At 38.3% G+C, this 21,915-nt stretch overlaps 1 protein-coding gene and 1 long non-coding RNA gene across 2 annotated transcripts in view; one reads left to right on the top strand and one right to left on the bottom strand.

Annotated features, from left to right (window-relative positions):
• Window positions 1–21,915, bottom strand: part of AFAP1L1 (actin filament associated protein 1 like 1) — an 86,148-nt gene that overhangs the window by 17,288 nt on the left and 46,945 nt on the right. Inside the window, exons 2-9 of the mRNA XM_058172698.1 lie at window positions 18,948–19,076; window positions 16,044–16,127; window positions 15,195–15,292; window positions 13,671–13,782; window positions 12,517–12,615; window positions 7,381–7,592; window positions 4,332–4,511; window positions 1,423–1,518 (exon numbers count right to left, since the gene is read on the bottom strand). Coding sequence (XP_058028681.1) covers window positions 1,423–1,518; window positions 4,332–4,511; window positions 7,381–7,592; window positions 12,517–12,615; window positions 13,671–13,782; window positions 15,195–15,292; window positions 16,044–16,127; window positions 18,948–19,076 — 1,010 coding nt within the window. The remainder of the gene's footprint in view (window positions 1–1,422; window positions 1,519–4,331; window positions 4,512–7,380; window positions 7,593–12,516; window positions 12,616–13,670; window positions 13,783–15,194; window positions 15,293–16,043; window positions 16,128–18,947; window positions 19,077–21,915) is intronic.
• Window positions 1–21,915, top strand: part of LOC131193003 (uncharacterized) — an 84,354-nt gene that overhangs the window by 44,090 nt on the left and 18,349 nt on the right. The gene's annotated exons all lie outside the window — the stretch shown is intronic.

Below are 21,915 nucleotides of genomic sequence, written 5' to 3'. Positions count from 1 at the left end.
TCTGTAGTGTTGCTGTTGGTTACTTAAGAACTGATTTTTTAAATAAAGAGTTTGCTTTATGCTCCCTCAGGGAAGATGATAGTTTCTTCTTCCAAAATCTTCATATCAGAGCCAGGTGTCTCCTTTATAAGTGGACCTCCTGCTGCTCTTACAGCTCTGAGATATTTTTGCAGTTTATTCAGACTGAGAACCACTCTTGGCACTGGGCTGGTGGGCGGGGGTGTGGGGTGCGGGTGTGGGTGTGTGCTAGGAAAGTGTTCCAAAAGGAGATGGGGAGATTTAAAAAATGTAATAAAATTACAGATAGTTATCGACTTATGACCAGTTGCTTAGTGATCATTTGAAGTTACAATGGACCTCCCCAGGATTACTAATGACCAGATCTGAAATTCCAACAATTTCCCCACCACCACCACATCACCACAGTCACACAATTGCATTTTGAGTGTCCGGCAACTGACTGACATTTATGGCCATTTGTTATGTCCTGGGGTCATCTGATCACAATTTACAACACTTTTTGCCCGAAACCAGCGTTTAAACTAGCGTTTACTTTACTTTCCAGCAAAAAATGCCTATCGTGGACAATGGATTAACTTAATGACCACTGTGTTCACTTAATCACCAGTAGTTAGTTAACTACCATAGTGAAAAAGGTTGTAAAATTGTACTTGGTCACATAAGGACCTGCTTAATGATCAGCACAACTTACAACCTTAATTCTGAGTTCAATTATAGTCATAAATTGAGGACTACCTATAAATATTTTTTTCTGATTCCAATGAAAATCTCTTCCTCCAGCTGCTACTTGCATCTGGATGGGATGCAGCTGGTTCGGACCAATTCAGATGAACCGGATGTTAATTTTACATCTGGTTCGGCAAACCGGTAGTTCTGATGACCGACTGGCTCCATCCCCCGCCCTGGAGTCCTCACACAGCCCTTTTGGATCCCCGGTAAGTGCAGGCGGTGCAAGGAGCCCAGAGAGGTGGAAAACGGATCTCCCAGAGGCCTGTGGAGGGTGAAAATGGGCCTATTTCCTGCCTCCAGAGAGCCTCCAGAACCTGGGGCGGTGAAAAATGGGCCTTCCACAGCCCGTTTTTGCTCCCAGAAGGCTGCAGGGAAGCCTACTAGGCACTGTCACACACCCCCGCCATGCCCATCATGGCCATGCCCACCCACCCAGTCATTAGAGAAGAGAACTGGTTGTTAATTTATTTGAATCCCACCACTGGATGGAGCCTTTTCTCTTGCACATGGGGTATTGTTTAAATTAAGCGTGGGATCACAACAGATAAAAAAGGGTTATATTCTCCCCTCTTCCACTTGCTAATTATATCTGGAAAAGTACACTTGAATACTATGAATGTTACGTGCATAATGTCCAGTTTGTCCTGGAAACAGAACTTTAGGAAATTTTACCTTATCATGATCCACCTTGTACGTAAGCGTAGGAGAAAGAGGAACTTCGTTTCCATTTAATCCTCCTCCAGTGGGATTGCTTACTTCCTTTATCACCTGAGCAGGAGATAGAGTTTAGAATGACAGTAATGAATTGCATCACTTTAAAAGCAGGGATACACCTCTGCTATAATAAAATGCTCACTTCATTTCAAACTGTCAGGTTGTATTTTCCCAGGCACAGAAATGCCCTTGGGGTTTCCTTGCCTTACAAAATAATACAGCAAACTCCATCTAGGATCACAGGTTAGCAGTTGAAAAGCCAACTCTTAATCCAGGAGCTATGAACTATGATTGCCATTTATCAAATTTGAGGAATAAAGGAAAAAAAACTTGTGATCAATTTTTAAGGAATAGAAATTAATCCAAGCCTAGTAAAAACAAGTGTCCTTCAAATAATTTGGGACCACTCCTAGCTAGTAATCCTGGAAATTAGAAACCCAGTACATGGTCAGCATCAGGTTGAAAAAGGCAAGATCTACACCTAATTTTTCAGCTTGTTTGCAGTATTAGTTTCTAATGCTAGCTATGTTAAACTGACACCAGTTTTATGCCTAAGAGTATCATTTGGCTAACAGGTCCTAACTCAAGATAATGTTTTTCTTATGCCTCATAACATAGAAGGAAACAAATTATAAAGTTCATTCAATAGCTCATTCATTAACTGGGTTTTGCTGATTTTTATTATTCCTACTCCCAGTTTCTCTAATATTTCAGCAGACAAGGTTGACCCAAGTTTTAAGCTGATAAGAGCTTTCAATACAGGGCAGTAGTTTTTTCCTTATAGGGCAGGAAGTGCATCCAGTTCCTGCTCTATCTCATTCACATTGGTTCCAAAACAACCCTAGTTGACTTGGTTATCAGGAATTTTTAATTCAGGGAGGTGGTTTTTCAAAAGAAAGTTGGATTTATCCAGCCCATTGAAGAATCAGGTGGACTGGGGCCAGGAGAGTACTTAACATTTTGAGGAAGGGAGGATCTGAACAGTTTCATCCCAAGCCAGGAAGGGGGGAATGCTTTAACTAATATATGCAGTAAAGGCAACATGTGAAAATACTAAAAACAATAACAAAAAAATTCAGCCAGTAATATAAGGAGGAACAAAGACTTTTAATACTAATTTCCTGACAGTACTCAAGCCAAAGAACACTTGCTCTGCCAAAACAGAAAATAAATCAAATCCCAACTCATTAAACTTCCATCCCTGCAGTTCTGATATAAACTACTTAGTTTATAGATTTTATTAAACTTCTCCCAGATAAATGCCCCATAAAATCTCCCAAAAACTACATATCTCCATGTGAGGATGGGCAAACTACAAAGAAGCCAAGCCCCCTATGTCGCAAATTCTCCTTTATGGAATAAAATTGAGCCTATAAGATCAGTCAACCACTGCTGTATAGATCTACTGTCTATGGCAAATGCCATTAGTTTAACTCCACACTTCTGTTTCATATAGCTACATAAGAAATGGTTACTGTGTGATCAGCTAATGGCACTAACTTAGGTATTATTAAGTAGGAAGAGAAATGTTAAACAAGTCTTCCCCAAACATTGCCCTCTACAAGTGTCATATTTCAGTTCAATTAATTCTGTTGCTTTTATTGGGAATATATTATGGGACACCAGTTAAACAAGGAGAAGGCTGTTTCCACTATGTTCTTTTTATAAGTATACTATAGATATTTTACTGAATGCTAATATAGCCAAGGCCTTTTGGAGCATTTGAAGGTTTAAGTGTACAATTTGACTTTCCAATCTTCTAGAGAACACTGATTTTTTTTTTCAGTGAGGATCAAGAATAGAAAAGGAACAAACAACATCTGTGAGGCAAACATATTTCATTCCTACTTTAGAATTCCCATAAATATTTTGTATAATGCCCCCTCTCCATTATATCTCCATTTTCAATGGCAGAATTTCAGCAGTATAATTTTAAGACACTGCTATCAGTAGAAAGGTGGGATTAAGGTGCCAATGGAAACAATATGCCTGCTCCCATCAAGTTTGCAAAAACATCAAAGCTCAAATAATCCTGCCACAGGAAAATGTATTCTAGGGGTGTTGAGAAGCCACAAAATAGGTGCTACGCGGCGAGACTCTATGTGTACAGATTTCCTTTCTCTGTCTTAAACTCATTAGATCTACAAGACAATTATTTTTTTTCTTATAGATCATATTGTATTTATCTTCCTAGAATAGGTATTTACCAAAAACAACAATAACCATATCCAAGCCTGATAAATCTTCATGATTTATTAAACTGATTCCTATAGCATATGGCTAACTAACCACATGATACCGTATGAGGTTAATCACACTGACTTGCCTACTTTTACATCTATTTTGCAATCTACCTTCTCCAAGTATATCATGGTTGCTAGTCCTGGGGAGGACAGAGGTGTCACTAGAGAAAACTGAGTTGAAGGGACTGCTTCTCCAGGAAGAGAAGGCAAATTCTACCTTTCCCAGAGATTGCCTGAGTTTATGAGCTCATGCTTGAGAACAAAAGCAGGAAAGGCTGAGTGGGGGTAAACAAACATCTCCCCTGCCAAACAGTTCTATATCGGGTGGGGAAAGTCTTCTCTGGTGGGTGGATATTCTCTCCACAGCTGGTGTTGCAATCAGACAGGCATGATAAGAGGGCTGGAAGGAAAGCCTTTCCTCAGGAGGAAGATAAGTCCCACTTCCTATGAGATCCATTCTCGTTTGCTCATCTCCAAAAAACCAGCCACAGCACGATTGCTAAGCATATCTTGGACATTGGAAATAAACAAGTCAACAAAAAGATAACAAGTGTAGAAGATATGAGCCACAGATAAAGAGGGGTTTGCCGAGGAATAACAGTCTTTTGTAGTTGTGAGCGATACCTTCAGCCATTCTTCAGCTTGCTCTTTACTTTGCACTGCTAGCACTAGGACCTCAGCTCCTGGTAGTGTGAAGCGCAGCTCGTGCTTTTTGCGGCGTCCGTCCTTTGGCACATAGACAACGTGGCTGATGCTCAAAGGCACTTCAAGGTGTGGCTGTCTGTGCTTGGAGCTTTTGTAACACTAACATTAGAAAGAAGGGACAATTGAGATTTCATTCAGCTAGTCTTTCTTGCACATTTCACACCTGTTCTCCATGTGGTAAGAACAAACAGAAAAGTATTGTCATGATAGTGTTGCTGACCATTTGGAAATGGCTGGGATTTACATATGTCAGAGAAAGATGAAAAATTAGAAGATTCGCACAGCTTAACAATACAACCTTCAAACCAGAACACTTTGTTACATGAAGCAAAAGGTACATTGAACCTGATGTTCTGTTTGACACATGCATGTGTCATGGAATATTATATCAACGTATGTTAAATTTCTCAGGTTGTTTTAAACAAAGTAAGAACTATGCTTCCAGAGGGGGATCAGGAAGCATCAAAGCATAGTTGGTAGAGCAGCTAGTATACTTCCTGATCAAATAGGGTCTTTCCAAGTGACATCGGTACAGGAAAATGTTAGATGAAGAAAGAATTAAACTATCACCTACTTTTGCTTTCCTAGCCCATAATTAACATTGAAGAATAAATTCCAATTAGACAATTTTGATTGGATTTTTTTCATTTTCATCTTAAAATAAATATTTGGTGAGGCTGGACAAGTATACCTTACAGTCAATGCCACCTATAAACCCCCTTACAGGGAAGAACGAAGGTTGTATCAAAAATGTCTAGATGGATGGACTGGGAGACGTTATACATTGGTTCAGAGTAAGGTATCATCAATATGCAGATGATATTCAGCTATACATTTCTCCCCTAGACCCATGGGGAGATGCAGGGGAAATCACGGCCTGCTCTGTGGAGGCTGCCAAGATCCAAACAAGATGGGATGGCTGGCTGATTCCAAGATTGCTCTAGCTATGACTTTGACATTATTGTGCTTCCCCATAAAGAGAAGGCTCAGAATCTTTTTTATATATGTAATAGAATTGATGGCCTTATTCCTTCAGCAGTTTGAGAGGAACAATCCTGACTATTATATAAGAGCAATGAAGAAGCTATTATCCCATTACATTTGGACGTGGACTCTCCCCTAGAGTGGGCATCAGTAACCTGCTCAGAAACATATCTGAATGGTAAAGGTCAAGTCTGGTAAAGTCCCTGAGGATCATTATGTAATACTACGTAATAACATAATAATACATAATACTACATTAGATAATCAGGAAAAACCTGGACTGGTGAAATCCAAATCTGGCTTTTCTTTTCCCTTTTTTATTGACTGCATCCTACATATCCCTAAAGATTGGGGGGGTGGGGGGGGGAAGGAGGAATGGCAATAATAATTCCAATGTACAAAAAAGTGAGAGAAAGCTGCCACCAAATTAAGAAACTTAAAAGTCTGTCCAGTAGAGTCAGCAAATCTGTATGAATGATTAGTGGATTGGATGGAGTCTGAAAATATTTTGGCAGAACAATCTGGCTTTCAACCAAGCTCTTCTGTTTTACATTCAGCCTTCATGTTGCACCATCTGGCAAAAGAACTGATCCCCCAGTTGCATTTTATACAGTGTTTCTTGATTTTAGATACACATTCAACCTGATATTAAGAAATTCTGGCATATATTACTCTCAAGATCAACTGAACTAATTTTGATATCAAAATTTTGAGATTTAAGGTCTATTTTGATGGGGCATCTCACCAAAGACATTTCAAACTTTAGGAGGATTAGATAGAACTACATCTTGCTTCCATTATTGCTCCATTTACATATTAATTCACTTATGTTCATCTTGGCATATATCTTTACATGGTTGCTGTGGTAATTCTGTCTCAAACCCATGTGGTTTACAAAGAACATTCTGTGCTCTTACTCCCTATTTTGACAATCAACCCTTAGAGATTAATTATAAAAGTAATGGTATTCACTAAAAGATCATAGGCACTAAATTGGTCACTCAATGGACACAATTTACAATTATTAATATGCTTTATTAAATCCCTTGGAATAATCTTCTATCTATCAGGGCAAAGTGGCCAAGAAATATTCTTCAAATGCTTTGGTGTGCGTAATGCTATTCTTCATATGGAAGAAAGACTATATGAAAATAAAGCCAATGCATGAATTAACCTTTTCAAAGTACTGTACAGACTTGTTATTTTTTTTCTTGTAGACCTAACCACATCTGTGTTAGCTGACCCCTTTATTTGAAATGGGGAAAGGGGCTGGAAGAGAAGCTGTATCATTATCACCTCTCCCGACACATTAATGACAATAGTGTATGATATAGACAAGAAGAAGTTCAAACAATGAATATATGATACAGAATATCAAATTGAGCACAGCATCATTCCTACTGACCTTAAATAACCAAGTTAGCATTTATAAGACTGTTAGATATTTTAATCGGAGTATCATACCAAAATTCTAAAGATCTGTGATTTTATGCTGCAAACTTTTAGTAAATCCCAGAAAATAAAATGCTGTTGTCACTGCACATCAGAAGCCTTTAGAACAATAGTCAGCATGCTTCTTTTCTATCAATCCTATCAATATATGCAGCATAAATTTATCACACCTTCATTAGCACAATATCTAGATGTTACTTATCCTTTTATCCTAGAGACTGCCTTTTTCCAACAATTTCCGCCTATCCCATTGGCTATCTAGTGAGCATCTGCTAAGGGTCCTTACCTACCAGGAAATAGATAGCAGCTTCCCTCTTTTGGAATAGCTTTTCCCTCTAGCAAGGGGACCCCCATATTTCTGGTATTCTACAAGCAGGTGAAAACATCACTCTATCAATAGGCCTTTGGGGTTCATTATAATCAGTGGTGCTATAATAAATTAATTTTAGTATGTAATTTGGAGACGAATTTGTCTTCTTCAAAAAGACCTGTGACTGCAAGAAGACTGGTATTCTAAAAACCACTGACTCACCAGAAGCTTGTTGTCCTTAACAACTGTCAGCTGCTTGGCCCACTGTCCAAAGCGCTTCTTACGCAACAGGAAAGCACAAATCCGGCAATCCTTCACCAGGTTCATGGAAGCTTCCTCTGATGGCCATTGGTGTGTTAACCTCTGGCCTTTCCCATCCTCCTCCTCCTCATCGTAAGATTCATAGGAGCTGCTCATTGCATCAGAGTCATTGTCTATGAGGAAACAGAGATAATTTAATCTTCCATAATGTTACTGCTAATCTCACAGGATTAGAGAGACTATTTTTATTGAATCAGACTACCAATCAGTCAACTTTTGTATATCATCTACATTAAAGATCATCAGCTCAGTGTTCTTGGACATCAAGGTGCTTACAACTATCCAAATCCACAGAGTTTTAAAGTAAATTATTTTTCTTTAAAAAAAAAGAAAAAAAAGGAGTGGCTGAATTCTCATAGGATCTAACACGATTTCAATTTGCTTTTCAAAAATCGTACCTGCACTATTGCTCAATTGCTTTAAACCAGGGGTGTCCAAACTTGGCCCCTTGAAGAGTGGTGGACTTCAACTCCCAGAATTCCCCAGCCAGCATGAGCTATAAATATGAGCAAGTTGCTGGCTGGGGAATTCTGGGAGTTGAAGTCCACCACTCTTCAAAGGGCCAAGTTTGGACATCCTTGCTTTACACTATAAAGTTAGAAATTTGCTTACCCCTGATCTATACTGACTAACAATGAGTCTCTAGGATTTTGGTATAAAAGCTTTCCAACCCTACCTAGACATGCGAGGAATCATCAATATCCCTAATATATGTAACAGAATACTATCTGTACCTGAGGGGCTATTTTTCTTAAACACCTCTATGTGCATGTTTTAGAATTATGCAAGCAAAAATCATATGTTGATTTCTGGTACACTAATAGTTTACAAGATTTCTATTGTTTTATTTAAACTTCTCTTGCAATAGTTGGAGGCTAAGTGCAACCTACAAAACAACTTCCAAACTTTTGGAATTTCAATATGATAAATATTTGCCTAAAACGTGCCTCAGAGCTCCTTTTTACAGTTTCTGAATGCCTCTCATAGAACTATTATGAAATTGTTTAGTTTTTAAAAAATGAAATCCAAGTCTGCATTCTACTAAACCACCCACCAGTTTGTAACCTCATCTTATTTCTAAGACTGTGTCTGGGAACCTACATTAGTCCGTTTTTAGTAAATAAAAATAATGAAGGAGTTTGACCAGTACTTTGAAAGTTTGCCATCTCCTACAAAAAGCATACAAATAAATTGGTATGGGGAACTAAAGAATCAATCTCATTAATTTTCCTCCTGCTAAATTGGTATTTAGTGGCTGGCTTTGCCCACCAATTTGTAAATAGGTAAACTCAGGTGTAGCCTTTTTCTTAAAGTACCTATAGTTATGTGTCCAACTAGGATTCATAGTGAAGCAATCTGCAGATATGAATTCTGTCTCAATGTGAGACAATTTTCATTTTTCACAATCTAAACAGGCACATACTTGTTATCGGTTCTTGGTACCCCACTGTACTGAGTTTCATAAAAGTTTGGGTTTTTTCCTGCATTTTCCTCATTCTTCTGGTCAAGGTTAGGGGGAAAAAACCATATAAACTTTCAAGCTAGAGTAAATATACCAGTTCAGATCATTTCCATGATTCAGTTTGTTTTATTGTAAAGTATGATAACCTCTGACCAAAATAACTTTACAGAGTTGAAGAAAAGGCATAAACAAACTGACAGATTTCTACAAGCTATTGGAAATAGCATGAATTGTTGCTGTAATGGCTATAACCTGGTCACTGACTTTAGAACAGAGGATAAAAATGCTGATAACAATGACTACATATGTTCCTAAAGCCAAAGTGACGCAGTGGTTAGAGTGCAGTACTGCAGACTACTTCAGCTGACTGCAATTTGGCAGTTCAAATCTCACCAGGCTCAAGGTTGACTCAGCCTTCCATCCTTCCGAGGTGGGTAAAATGAGGATACAGATTGTTGGGGGCAATATGCTGACTCTGTAAACTGCTTAGAGAGGGCTATAAAAGCACTATGAAGTGGTGTATAAGTGCTATTGCTATTTTTGGCCCAAAATTTGCAAGTAACAACTTCTAAACGGAATTAATGAAAATGATATTTGAAGACATTTATATTGGCTGATGCTCAATAGCTCAAATTACACTATTGAACTAGTTGCCCAACCTTAACATAAGCTAATAGAAAATTTTTTTATTCATTATGTAAAAATATTTAATATTCCTTTTTTCTATGGATTTCCTGACATATTAACTCCAAGAAAATTCTTAACGATGCCACTGAATGTTGCCCAACTTTGATAACAAAGTGGAAGAGGTGAAAGCAAGGATAAATTAAATCCAGATAGGGTTGAGGTGGTGTTGGACAATGAAAAGAGATTGGGATCCAGCTTGTATGAATTTGGATTGTATGACTTCATGAAAGACCAAGGATATTGTCTGAAAATGCTTCCTGACCTTATCTCTAGATCCTCAGGTGATGGCAATAGCAAAGAATGTGTTTGTATAATTTTATCTCATGATTTAACTACAATCATTCAATTATCTGTGCCTTGATTACATTCCAAAGTAAGTGCAATTACCTCTACATGAGGTTCCCCATGAAACATCCAGAAAGATGGAAAAAATGCTAAATTAGCTAATCTGCTAACTGGTCCATGTTTGTATTGTGACATATCCTAGCTTATTGTTTTCTGGAAACAAAGTCCTAAATGTTTTACATATGCTAGTTATTTAAGGGATTGCATCTGGCAGGCAAGATTAAGACGTGATGAAGCTTTTAACTACGCTTAGCTTCAGAACTCCTATATCATAAGATATAAATCATGAAAATAAAAGAGAATGGCAAATATAACCCATTAATTTTGCATATATAAGTAGGAGATGCTACCAAAACCCCACTCCTGATTAAATAGAACATATTTCTTGTAAAAATGCCTTATTTCTATTATCAAATGTTTTATTACTTTAATTAGCAGATATAAATCTGAATAATTTTACTTTATAGAAACATAAGAGCAGCACAGAGATCAGAACGTAATTAATTGAAGTAGTAATATAGTCTGTAATGAAAAATTAATACTGATATTCTGAACAAATCATATCTTACAATATTCCTATCAGTATCATTGTGTACTTTTAAATGAAAAGGCATTCTATTTTGAAAGAATTTTTTAAAGATAAAAATAATATAAGAGTACTGTATAAAGTAGAGCATAATGCACAGAATCAAAAAACCTAACTTATATTATCCATTCCCTTTTTACTTCATAGAAAAAATTAAAATGTGAAGATTTTAAAAGAATAAAGCCATATGAGATGGCCACAGATATGAGATGATAAATTATGAAGATTATAATTTTATGCAGACAAGGATTAGTGCAGATTTGAAACATTTCATTTTTGGAGGAACTGATCACTTATAGGTTAAACAGTAATGAGTAAAACATAGTAGCTAGGGGTTACAGCTGAGGAAGAGTCACAGTGGAAGTAATACCCATTGTAAGCATTTGGAAAAAAATAGTTGTTAGTAGCCTTGCTGCTGGAAAGACTAGAGAGAAAATAACTGCAAAAGAATTAAGCAAATTAGGTAGTTGGCCAGATATATTCAGCCATTTTCTTTGGTTTGCCCTCAGTTTTACCCTAGAATACCTAGAATAGACCTCAGATTAGACAAGTAGATATATCTTCCTAATATTTGTGTTCTCCAACACAACCCCCCTTTGGGCTAAAGTCTGTGTTGTGGTATTCAGAAGGTTTTGGATGGTGAATTAGAACAGAATGTTTGGTAGAACCAATGCCTAGCTTGGCATGGGGCTCTAGAAAGTGTTGGTGGGCCAGCAACCATCATCTCTTCTTGAGGTCTCAGATAAGGTTAGGCAATGTATGGAGAGGCAAGTAATCAGCAGTCCTAGAAAGAGTCAGATTTGGGTGTAGATGCCTGGGTTCAAAACTCATGTGGCAGATACTATGTGAAAGGTTCTTTAAGCCAAATCAATTATAATCTATTATCTGCCATATTAGAGATCCTCAAAATATGGCGTCTTAAGATATGACTGATTTGATTTTGCTTAAATAGACCATGTTGTCTCCCCTGCTATCAACCTGCCTGGACATTTAAAAAAAGTCACTTTTAAAAATGCTTTAAGTGCTTTTTGAGGCACCTGGGTTGAGCCTTCTTGAGTGCTGCTTCCAAAATACAAACTACTTATTTTTGATAAATATATCTGGTTCCCACACTCTCATGTGTAGAAAAAAAATACATTTTTTTCAGTAGAGGTTTTGAATAGTTTAATATGTGTATGCCACGCCACCTGGGCTGCCCTAGATGGATAGAAAGGAGAGCTATGAATGGAAAAAGAACAAAACAAGAGGATTATGGCACTGTTACAGAAATTTGCAAACACAGCAAAAAGTAATGAATACTAGATTTTAAATTCTGGAATTGGGAGAAGCATAGCACAGCGATCTTTCTGTTTACCATGCCATATCTCCCCCATGCAAGGTTTTATTTCTTTTTTGAACACAGGAAAACTTTAAATCAATAAGGTAATACAGACAAAGGAGAGACAATGACAAAGGGAACATCATGATATAATTCAGTGATAAGAGGCTGATTTACTAATAGTGATTAAGAAAAGTGCCAGGTACATAACAAAATTTCCAGGACTGTGAGGAAGGAAGAATTTTAAATAATGAATACATCTGATTAGTAATAGTCAACTTCAAATGAACTCCATGTGAGAGATTTAATCTCTTTAGTGGTGGAGAAAGATCCAATAACATTGAGGATGCATTGGAATAACAGTGGAGAAACTGGTAGAAGGACAAGAAGGAAGAATATACAGAGGTGCTGTAGACTTGTCCTTTCCTAAAATCCAGGATGGTTATGAATAAAACAACAGAAATAAGAAGAGGCTTTACTTCTTAAAGGTACAGTAATGGTTACACAATTAACAACAAAAAACAAATAAGAGTATACTATTTCCATAAAATTGTATTGATTGCCTGAATCTTCTGCAATCAAGATGATTCTCTTCCCCCAACAGATGTACACAACACATATAGTTGCAGTGCTACTTACAGGAGCTTTTCTGCTCCCCATTTATTCTGGTGACAGGATAGTTGCTATCTGCATCCTCATAGTATCCATCCTCTATTGAATTGGGAGGACTGGAGCTGTCTGTACAAAAAGCAGAAGGAATATTTTAAATTGTACAAATTAAGCAGTGAGAAAGATTTTCAGGGAGGTGTATGAGCTGCACTGTAAGTCAACTTTGAAGGATATAGACAAATTTTTATTACCAATAAGTCAGGACTAACAATAAGTTCAGACTATTTTTTATTTAATTTCTATGCCACCCATCTCACTGATAAATTATCTGTCATAACTTCAAATCCTCTTTCGCTTTTACTTGCCCATCTCTAAAGGGATTCTCTAAAGGGAACCACAGCAAACGAAATATAAAATAGAGCTCATTGGGTGCCAGTCATAATTATCTGTTCCCAACTGTTTTCTGCTTTCTGACTCTTATTCTCAAATTCTTTTCCTTACTGCAACCATTAGTAGAAAGCACATGCTCTGCTTCAAACAGCCTCAGTATCTCATCTGCTTTACTTCGGTTGTTCTTCACATTCATTCAGAGTTCCTATGGGGCAGAGTCCCAGAGCCAAACCCCCATTGAAACTGCCTCTCCTTTTTGACTTTAATATAGGAGGGTCTTTCCAGAATCCTTGTAACAGGCTCTTACTCTCTCCTCATGTTTCTCATGACACTTATGCCACGAGTCAGCTGCATCAGCAGGAAATCTTATAATGTTCTTGTTTTTGTTGCTAGACCTGTACGTGGCTTCACTAGGGCTCAGTGATTACAAGAACAAGAACAGGTGCTGGGCCCTTTTCATTGCCTTCCCCTAATCTCCCAGACAAGCTACGGGAGAGACAGAGCGACATTGTTCTCAGGCACGCCCTTCCCTTCCTTGTCACTCAAGATTTACTATACATTTCCAGGCAAGTCTGAGCAAACAACTGCTTGTGACATCTGACCAACTAGAGATGGGGGAGGAAGAAAAAAAAATCTAGGAAAGGAACAGGAAAGCCTGCCCCCCCCCCCCGGTACCAATTATAACCCTGTCAGCTGCCAGACACCTCTGGGAGGAGCCTTTATTTTCCTAGCTGATAGGAGAGTGCCAAAATACCAGCTGTTTCCTTCCATAGCTGGCCCTCTTTAAGGCTTACTGTGAGATGTAATGTACTCAGGAGCTTTGCCTGGGCCCAATGGCAGAGCTTCTTCATAATAATCTTCTGGAGGAGGAGTTGTGGGCAATGGTGGAGGTGGCTCCCCAGAAACCTATTGGGGAAAAAATGCAGTATTCAAATGGGGCTGAATGTTGCACTGTTATTATCCGTCCCTGAATTTATCTTCCAAATGGAGATATTTCTGCAGAGAAATTCCTCAGGCTCAGAAGCTTTTGTTCAAGCCATTTACCTTCTGCTCTTGTGTCTATAGCGTCAGCATGAATAAGACAGTTTCAATGGCCATGGGAGGACCCCATAAAACTACCTACCAGAAGATACCCAATCTAGTTTTCTAACCTTAACTGATTTTTTTCAGGTAGGAAAAATGATAAAAGAAACAAGGGGAAAATTCAAGGATAATGTAGATAACCTATCCCAATATCACTCTATGAATGATGTAGAGCAGTTGCATAATAAAATATCTTTAAGGGCCCATAGTGTTATGCTGGATATGTGTGTGTGACTTTAGAGCAATCAGTTGGCAACAAGGGGAAATTATTATGTAGACCATTGTTTAATCTTGCTCTGAGCAATAAGAACTATTCCATCTAAATAAGAGATAATTCTTTGCTTCTCTACAATGCATACACGTACACTTCTTTTATCCTATCACAGTTGTTGGATAAAAGTAATACTAACATTTGCAAACGTTTGTCACTTCAGTGGAATGAGTATGTTTTCATGTGTAACAATGCTTCTTTTCAACGATTTCTGGCTTAAAGGGAAGAAAAATCGCCGTTCTATTTTTTTTGTCTCCAACCTCATTATGCCTTTTCCATATGACTGTATTTGCATCTGATTGCATATGTGGTCTTTATGTGAAGTAAAATTGACTATAAAAAAGGAATGGATTTTTGTTTCTCTTTGGATGTAATGTTCTCATCTAACCAGAACTTTGAAAATAGCTGATGAAATAAATGTTCTGATGGTTTCTTTCCAAGCTATGTGTCTTGCAAGCATAGAATAAGCAGAATTTTTCAGACATGAAGTGATCCTTAGTTCTTTGCTTCCTAGCATTTCTTTCTGTCTCTTTGCTTATCTGAAGATATCTACAATATAGCTCCACCCCAGGCATCAAGTGCCCAGATAAATCCACCACGACCCATATTATAAAAGCCTGGTAGCCTGAAAATCTAGAGAAAATGTCTCCTCTGCAGAGTTCAAACCTACTTTGCCCACAAGTGGCTTCTTCAGTCTATCAGCTAAGAAAGTCTCAGATATAAAACTTCAAATGTCACAGCCAATCAGTGTAAACCAAATTTCCTCAACTTGGTGCTCATCAGTTCTGCTAGGATAGAAGATGCTGATGTTGCCAACCAGCATAGTTAACTATGGTTCCAATGTTTCTGGAGAGTGCCAAATTAGAGAAAATGAAAATGAGCAGCACTGAAGTAGATGACCAGTGTTTGTATAAAACACTCTTGTGTGTTATGAAATGAGGAACTGAGAATTGGTGGAACTTACACTTTTAGCTGATTGACTCCTTGAAAGCTCCAAGCTGATGCCTTCTTTACCATCTCCATCATCTTCTTGCATGTCCTGAAGATTGCCCAAGTCACAGTCTGAGAAAAGATTAGAAGCCAGAGACTCAATAGTACAGTAACATGTATATTCATTGTTGCACCAGATCTTAATGTTTGGGCCCACAAAGGTACAGGGCATGAGATTTTTGTAGCCTCTTCCTTCTGAGTCACTATGGGAGACAGAGAAAGGAAGACACAAAGAGAGAGTCAGCTGTTCTCTTACTGAAGTGAACAGATGATCAAGAAGAATGAAAGACTTCTTGGATGAGACTTGGATCGTTATGCTGATGACAATCGATTTTCATTCTGTGATATGTTAGGACTGGAGGAGGGAATTATAATTTGAAAGTATTAAACTGGAATGCAATCTTGACTATGAAATAAAAGATCAGACCAGATAAGCGAATTCTTCTCACTTCAGAAGAGCTGTTGCCTTTTAGAACTAAAGCAGGAAGGAAATATATTCGCTCCCAAACCTTTATCCAATACTAAAAAAATGGTAGTATTTAAATTTGTCAAAATCTACAGGTAAATAATCAATATGTAATATGTATGTCAAATTAATCAGCTGTTGGAGATGAAGTGAACTGCAGCTCATGAAAGCGCAATTTTTTAAATAAAATGTGTTAGTCAGAAAAAATGCTACTAGACTCCTCCTTATTTTCTGATACCTTGTGGGTTCTCTGTCACTTATAGTACTTCCATTACTCTTCTACTTCAGGTACTGAATGGTACCAAATTAACCACAATTATAGATGACAATGTAATCACATCAATCCATTGTACATACCAAACTTTTCAAACAGTGATTCCACAAAACTAGTGCCATTATGCAGTGCTGTTGTATTCATATACATGTAATTCACATCCTTCCCTGAAAGATAGAAATGCTACAATAAATAAACAAAAAGTGACATTCAGTGTTTAATATTTGACCTTCCCTCTCACTGTTACAAGTCATTGCTAGGATGACTTTAGCTTCCTTTATGCAGGAAGCTAAACTCTTCAGCTTCTCATTGGTCTGCAATGCACACAAAAGACTCCAGAATATACTCAATATTTCCTATTGTACATTTTAAAGAAGCAATCAGTAGTAATGAGGTTTTTTCTATTAAAATTTATTTGCCATGTGTGATCTTTTAACAGATAAAACCTGGTGAGCATCCATGGAACATAAAGATTTTCTAGAACAGCTTAACTCTTTTTCTAGATCTATAGGAAAAAATATCCAATATAGCAAAACAGGTATTCAGTCCTTGCAGAATTTTGAATTCCTTATCTCTCAAATCTGTATTGTCTTACTAAGTTGTAGATTTGATTCATAGATGTGAATATGCCAACGTGAGTGCACAGAATAGATATGAGACCATCCAGATTTGCCCATCGTGTTGAATTCTTGTCAGTTTGTATCATGATTTCATAAGACAGCGGTAAAATGCACAATATCTGAACAAATACTGCATTTATATTTCCAGCTATCTGAATGAAAAATTTTCACTTCCTGTATCTATGGTTCCCAGAACTTCAGCCAGTCTAATTAAATAGCAATTTCATGCAAACTTCAAAGAAGGTCAAGGAGGGCCATGCCTATCTTCAAGAGAAAGATTTGATATCTGAAAAGTATAAGGCAAGAATGAGGAGATATCACTTTCCTTCAGAGAGGGCCATTTCAGAATTGCTTCAAGTGATCCAAAGTCATGAAGAATATATATGCTGGGTGTTGCTGCAGGACAGAAGACAGAAATCTCCTGATCAGACAATTGCAAACCATTTGCTCTTCCTATGGAAATCTTCTGTCTCAGCAGAAATCAGCCAGCAGGAAGTCTAGTGGAAACACACATTTCCACAGGAAAGAAAATAACAATTCTTGGCCAACTAAAGCAAGGTTAAATAATATCACTATTTTCACTACCTGAGGGTTCTGCTCTTCTACGCATATAGAGTCAGATACATACACGAGCATGCCCACACAAAGTCACATACACACAGAGAGGCAGACACTCCATGGATTCTGACAGATAGTCCATCCCATCTGGAAAAACTAGTATAGAACTAATGACACAAATTTCCAAAAGGTAATTGCCTAACCTGAGAAAGCATGAGATGCAGTACCAAAAATTAAACGTAGAAAAATATCCACCCTGAAAGGCTTACAATTTCATTTGTCCTGTACTGAGAACAATCATAAATATGAAGAAACCCTGTGTCTAAGTCTCAAATGGCTCGAAGAATAGAACAGTCAGCTCTTGCCAGCTATTGTTTAATGCCTGTTTACTTCTGCTCCTCAAGGACAGCTGGAAGGATCCATTAGCATGGAATGCTCCACCAGAGGGAGTCAGGTACTTGTAACAACAAAGGACCAAGGATCCTGTATTATGAAAACCATAATGGAAACAGATGCAGGAGGGAGGGAGGAATGAGATATGAAGTTGTTAGAGATAAGCGGCCTCAGATAATTGTTTAGCTTTCTGGGATGTAGACCCCCACTCTGCAATCTCCTGTTCCTGTAAAGAAGACAAAGATACTGTACACGTTTCATTTGTGAAATCACAAGACCTAAAGGAAGCTTTAGGTCTCCTTTGGTTACTATAAGGATTCAGCTCTCTCTCTCTCTCTCTCAAAACTATTTGGAGCAGGACTAGATCACTGGAGGACAAGCATTTAATCATCTGCCCCTATGTCTGTAAAGTGTTGGTACTTGCCTCCTTGTTTAATGTTCACAGCAATTACATAGCAGTTGGATTTAGAGAATGCGAAGGGCTGATTGTAAAGGAACAGTTCATTTGCCTGAATTAGCATCCTTTTTTTTTAGTTTGTCAAACATGTACGAGATAACAGGTATAAATATAAACATATACATGAGCACAGGTAATGAGTACAAATAAATGGGACAGTGGGACAGTGATGGTAGGCATACTGGTGCGCTTATGCACGCCCCCTTACGGACCTCTTAGGAATGGGGTGAGGTGCACGGTAGACAGTTTAAGGTTGAAGCTATGGCGGTTTGAGGATGTAACAACAGAATCAGGAAGAACATTCCAAGCATTGACCACTGTTGCAGAAGTCGTATTTTCTACAATCGAGTTTAGAGCGGTTTACCTTGAATTTGTATCTATTATTTACCCGTGTATTATTGTGGTTGAAGCTGAAGTAGTCATTGACAGGTAAGATGTAGCAGCAATTTTGTGTACTATACTTAGGCCAGACCGTAGGCGGCGTAGTTACAGGTTGTCCAAGCCCAAAATTTCAAGCCTGGTGGCATAAGGGATTCTATTGTGAGCAGAGGTATAGAACTATATTTTCACCTTTCATGAAAATATACCTCTCTGGCATCATGGACAGTCCTTGATAACAAAGCCTCAACTTGCCTTTTGCCTCTGGGAAACCATTCTGAGACATTTGCTTTTAAAAGAGCAAAACAGGACTTGCTGGCCAGGCAACTGATTACTGTCAACTGTCACTGGAGGCAAACGACTGGAAAAATGTTGCAATCATTCCAGTGATTCCCCAATAACCTAAACAAAAGACTGACACCTGCCGGGACATGTCAAGAGTCAAAACATGTCACAATCGAGGAAGAAAAGAAGCTAAATATATTTTTTTATAGTTACAGTTGTACAAATATTGAAAAAAAGAAAGAAAAGAAAACAGTAAATTAAAACACAGTGATGAAATATGACAAGGGTTTCCTAACCTGCAGGAGGCTGTAGCTTTTGCAAGATATTTGAAACTGTGTTTTTCTTCTCCACTGTGGTGGCACTCAGGTATTCATGGTCCAGGAGTTTGAGGAGGATGTTCAGCTCGGGAAGAAGCTGATCCAGTACTGCAGGCAGAAAGGAAGATCTTAGAATTAAGAGTTCACCCACTTCAGCCAACATTGTAACAGACACCAAAGTTAGTTCAAGTAAAAAAAAAAGAACAGAGGAATGGGGATGGAAGCATTGATAAGTTTCATGTGAGCCTGGGTTCTTCCCCACAAGATATGCTGGACAGTATTTTATAGTTCAATAAGAAACTATATGCCAGCACTGGATCTTACAACAGCACTTGGCAGATGAACAAAAGTTTGAAAAATAGGGCAATTTAATTAATGAGGGAGTGGGACAGGTATTGCAGCTTCCTTCATTTAACGCATTAGCACTGGGTTCTAGAAAAGGTCTCATAAGCTTATGGGTAGGTGGGATATGAAGGAATGAAAGATTTCTTTCATTCAAAGGCCTCTCCTGCTTGGCCTTTCAACTTCTTGTCATTTTTGCATTTGCTCATTTATAATGTTGCTGTAGCTCATGTCCATATTAATCCTCTTCTGTCTTAGATTCTTAAAGTCCAAGAGTGGAGAAATCCTTCTGGTATCTTTATAGAAACGTGCTCTCCTCCAGTTCACATTTAAAGGCTCAGAGCCATTTACCTGTTATCAGAACTTGAAATGAAGAGGCAGGAAGGGACATTGAAACAATAATTCTATTAACACTGCCATAATTCTGTAAATTCTGTAACCGTATTAATGCAGTTTCTTTTCCCACCTATTTCACTCCTCTGTCAATCTGCATTCTTTTATTATCATGTCCCTTTTAAAAAGGCTAAAGACTTTTTCCATGGCTTAATATGAAGGAAAGTCCTTGAATGATTAACTAAGACAGAGTTCACCCTACATGCCTCAGAAAAGTTATGACATTTGATATGTATAATTACATCCTGTATACTACCTGTGACAGTAGAAATAATGTTTAGTAGACCTAGGGAATGCTTAAAATTCAAAGCAGCAGGGAACTGCTTTGGACAAGTGAAGTATTCACATAACACTTGTTGACAGCGCTTTAAACCAGCTGTGCCTTTCACAACTATAGCACAATCCCAGACAAACCTGCTTTAAGGAGTTACCAACAAGTGTTTACATTTATCCATGCATGCTCTGAAACACCTTTTTTCTTTTTCAATCTGAATATGGCACAGCCCCAATACATAGTCATAACAACAAGTAACCAGTGAGAGACTTATCCTTCATGAATTTATCTAATTCTTCTTAATATGCTGCTTTTGCTCAGGAGTTCTAATGAAGGATTTTTGGAGCACAGTTGCAGCTGTGGCTATTTATGCGCTAGCCCAGGGGTGTCAAACTCATGTCATTATGGCAGCATCATGTGACATATCGGGACTTTTTCCCCCTTTTTTAAATCAGGCATGGGGGTGGCCAGTGCGTGACGCATCTGGCCCACGGGCCGGGAGTTTGACAGCTCCGCTTCTAGCTTGATATTATAGAACAGGGGTGTCAAACTCACATTGTCACATTGCTGTCACATGAAGGTATCAGGACTTTTTTCTCCTTCATTAAACTGGGGGTGGGTTTGCCCAGCACATGATGCATCTGGCCTAAGGGCCGGGAGTGTTCTGACCCAGCCTTTGCAGAAGCAAGAAACAGACTCCTTGTCACAAAAACCCCCTTTATTTACCTCTTGTGAATTAATTGCATTCACCCACTGAAAAGTCCAGGCAATAGTCCTTCAAGGAGTTAACAGCAGTACAGACCTTATCAGTTCCTTGTGATAACTACAAGGCTATGAGCTCCCAGCCGAAAGACTACAAATTAAGTTCTGGTAAGCAATCTTTGTGGCATGAAACACAATGAGAAAAACCTTCAGAAACATTAACTGTTGTCTCCTACGACAACCATTCCCCTTTCCTTCTATTTATTCCCCAGCCAGGGAGGGGGCATTCAGCATCCATGTGTGCTTTGCTTCCCAAGTCGACTCCTTGTCCTCTGTTGTTCACCTCGCCTAACTACTCTGCACATATCTGCATCTGGAACAGGCCCCAGCTGTTCTTCCTCCTAACTCATATCAACCTTCAAAGGCAGCTGCCTCTCCAGTGGCTGGGAAATGTTGGACAGCCCTGGCTCTATCTCTGCATCTGACACAGAGCATCCATCAGAGCCTTCCTCAGATTCCAGAACTGGCCAAAGTCCCGTCCCCCCCCAACCTCATCCGAGTCTGCCACCAGCTCCACTGGCAGCTGGCGAGCCACAACAGTGAGTTTGACACCCCTGTTGTAGAAGAATGGAACTATCCTCTAAAGTAACCATCAAATCATCAAGAAGTCCATCATCAACGCTGAATCATGAAGTCATTGGTGGCATGTTATTTTCTCTAGTCTATCATCAGAGCTAGCTAAGGCACTTGTCCTTTGGTTGATTACCATTTACTATCACCTCATTTACACACTGAGATACCGCACATATAAAAATACACACATACACACCCTTTATCTGGAATAACTAACATTTTAATAAAGCTGTCTTAGAAGTCTTGCTTTATACTGTAATCTCCTACTTGCAGCTTAACATTTATTTCCATTACCATTTCATTTAATAAAAGAGATCAATTGTATCTCCATAACTGTTTAGAATATAATCTGGTATATTTCAAATATACATTATTTATTTATTTTATTTTTATTTATTTATTAAATTTTTATACCGCCCTTCTCCCGAAGGACTCAGGGCGGTGTACAGCCAGAGATAAGACACAGAATTATCCACTCCAGGACAATTTAATAAACGGCTGCCTTTTTGTTTGAAAATCTATTGCTACATTATAGACCATCCACTTTCTAACTATTTGATTCAGTCTTCACTATTTCTTTAACATCATATGAACAGCAGCATG

The sequence above is a fragment of the Ahaetulla prasina genome, chromosome 2 (assembly GCF_028640845.1).
Source record: "Ahaetulla prasina isolate Xishuangbanna chromosome 2, ASM2864084v1, whole genome shotgun sequence".
In the NCBI taxonomy this organism is placed as follows: Eukaryota; Metazoa; Chordata; class Lepidosauria; order Squamata; family Colubridae; genus Ahaetulla; species Ahaetulla prasina.
Note: the sequence above shows the minus strand (reverse complement) of the source record. Positions and strands in the feature narration are given on the sequence as shown.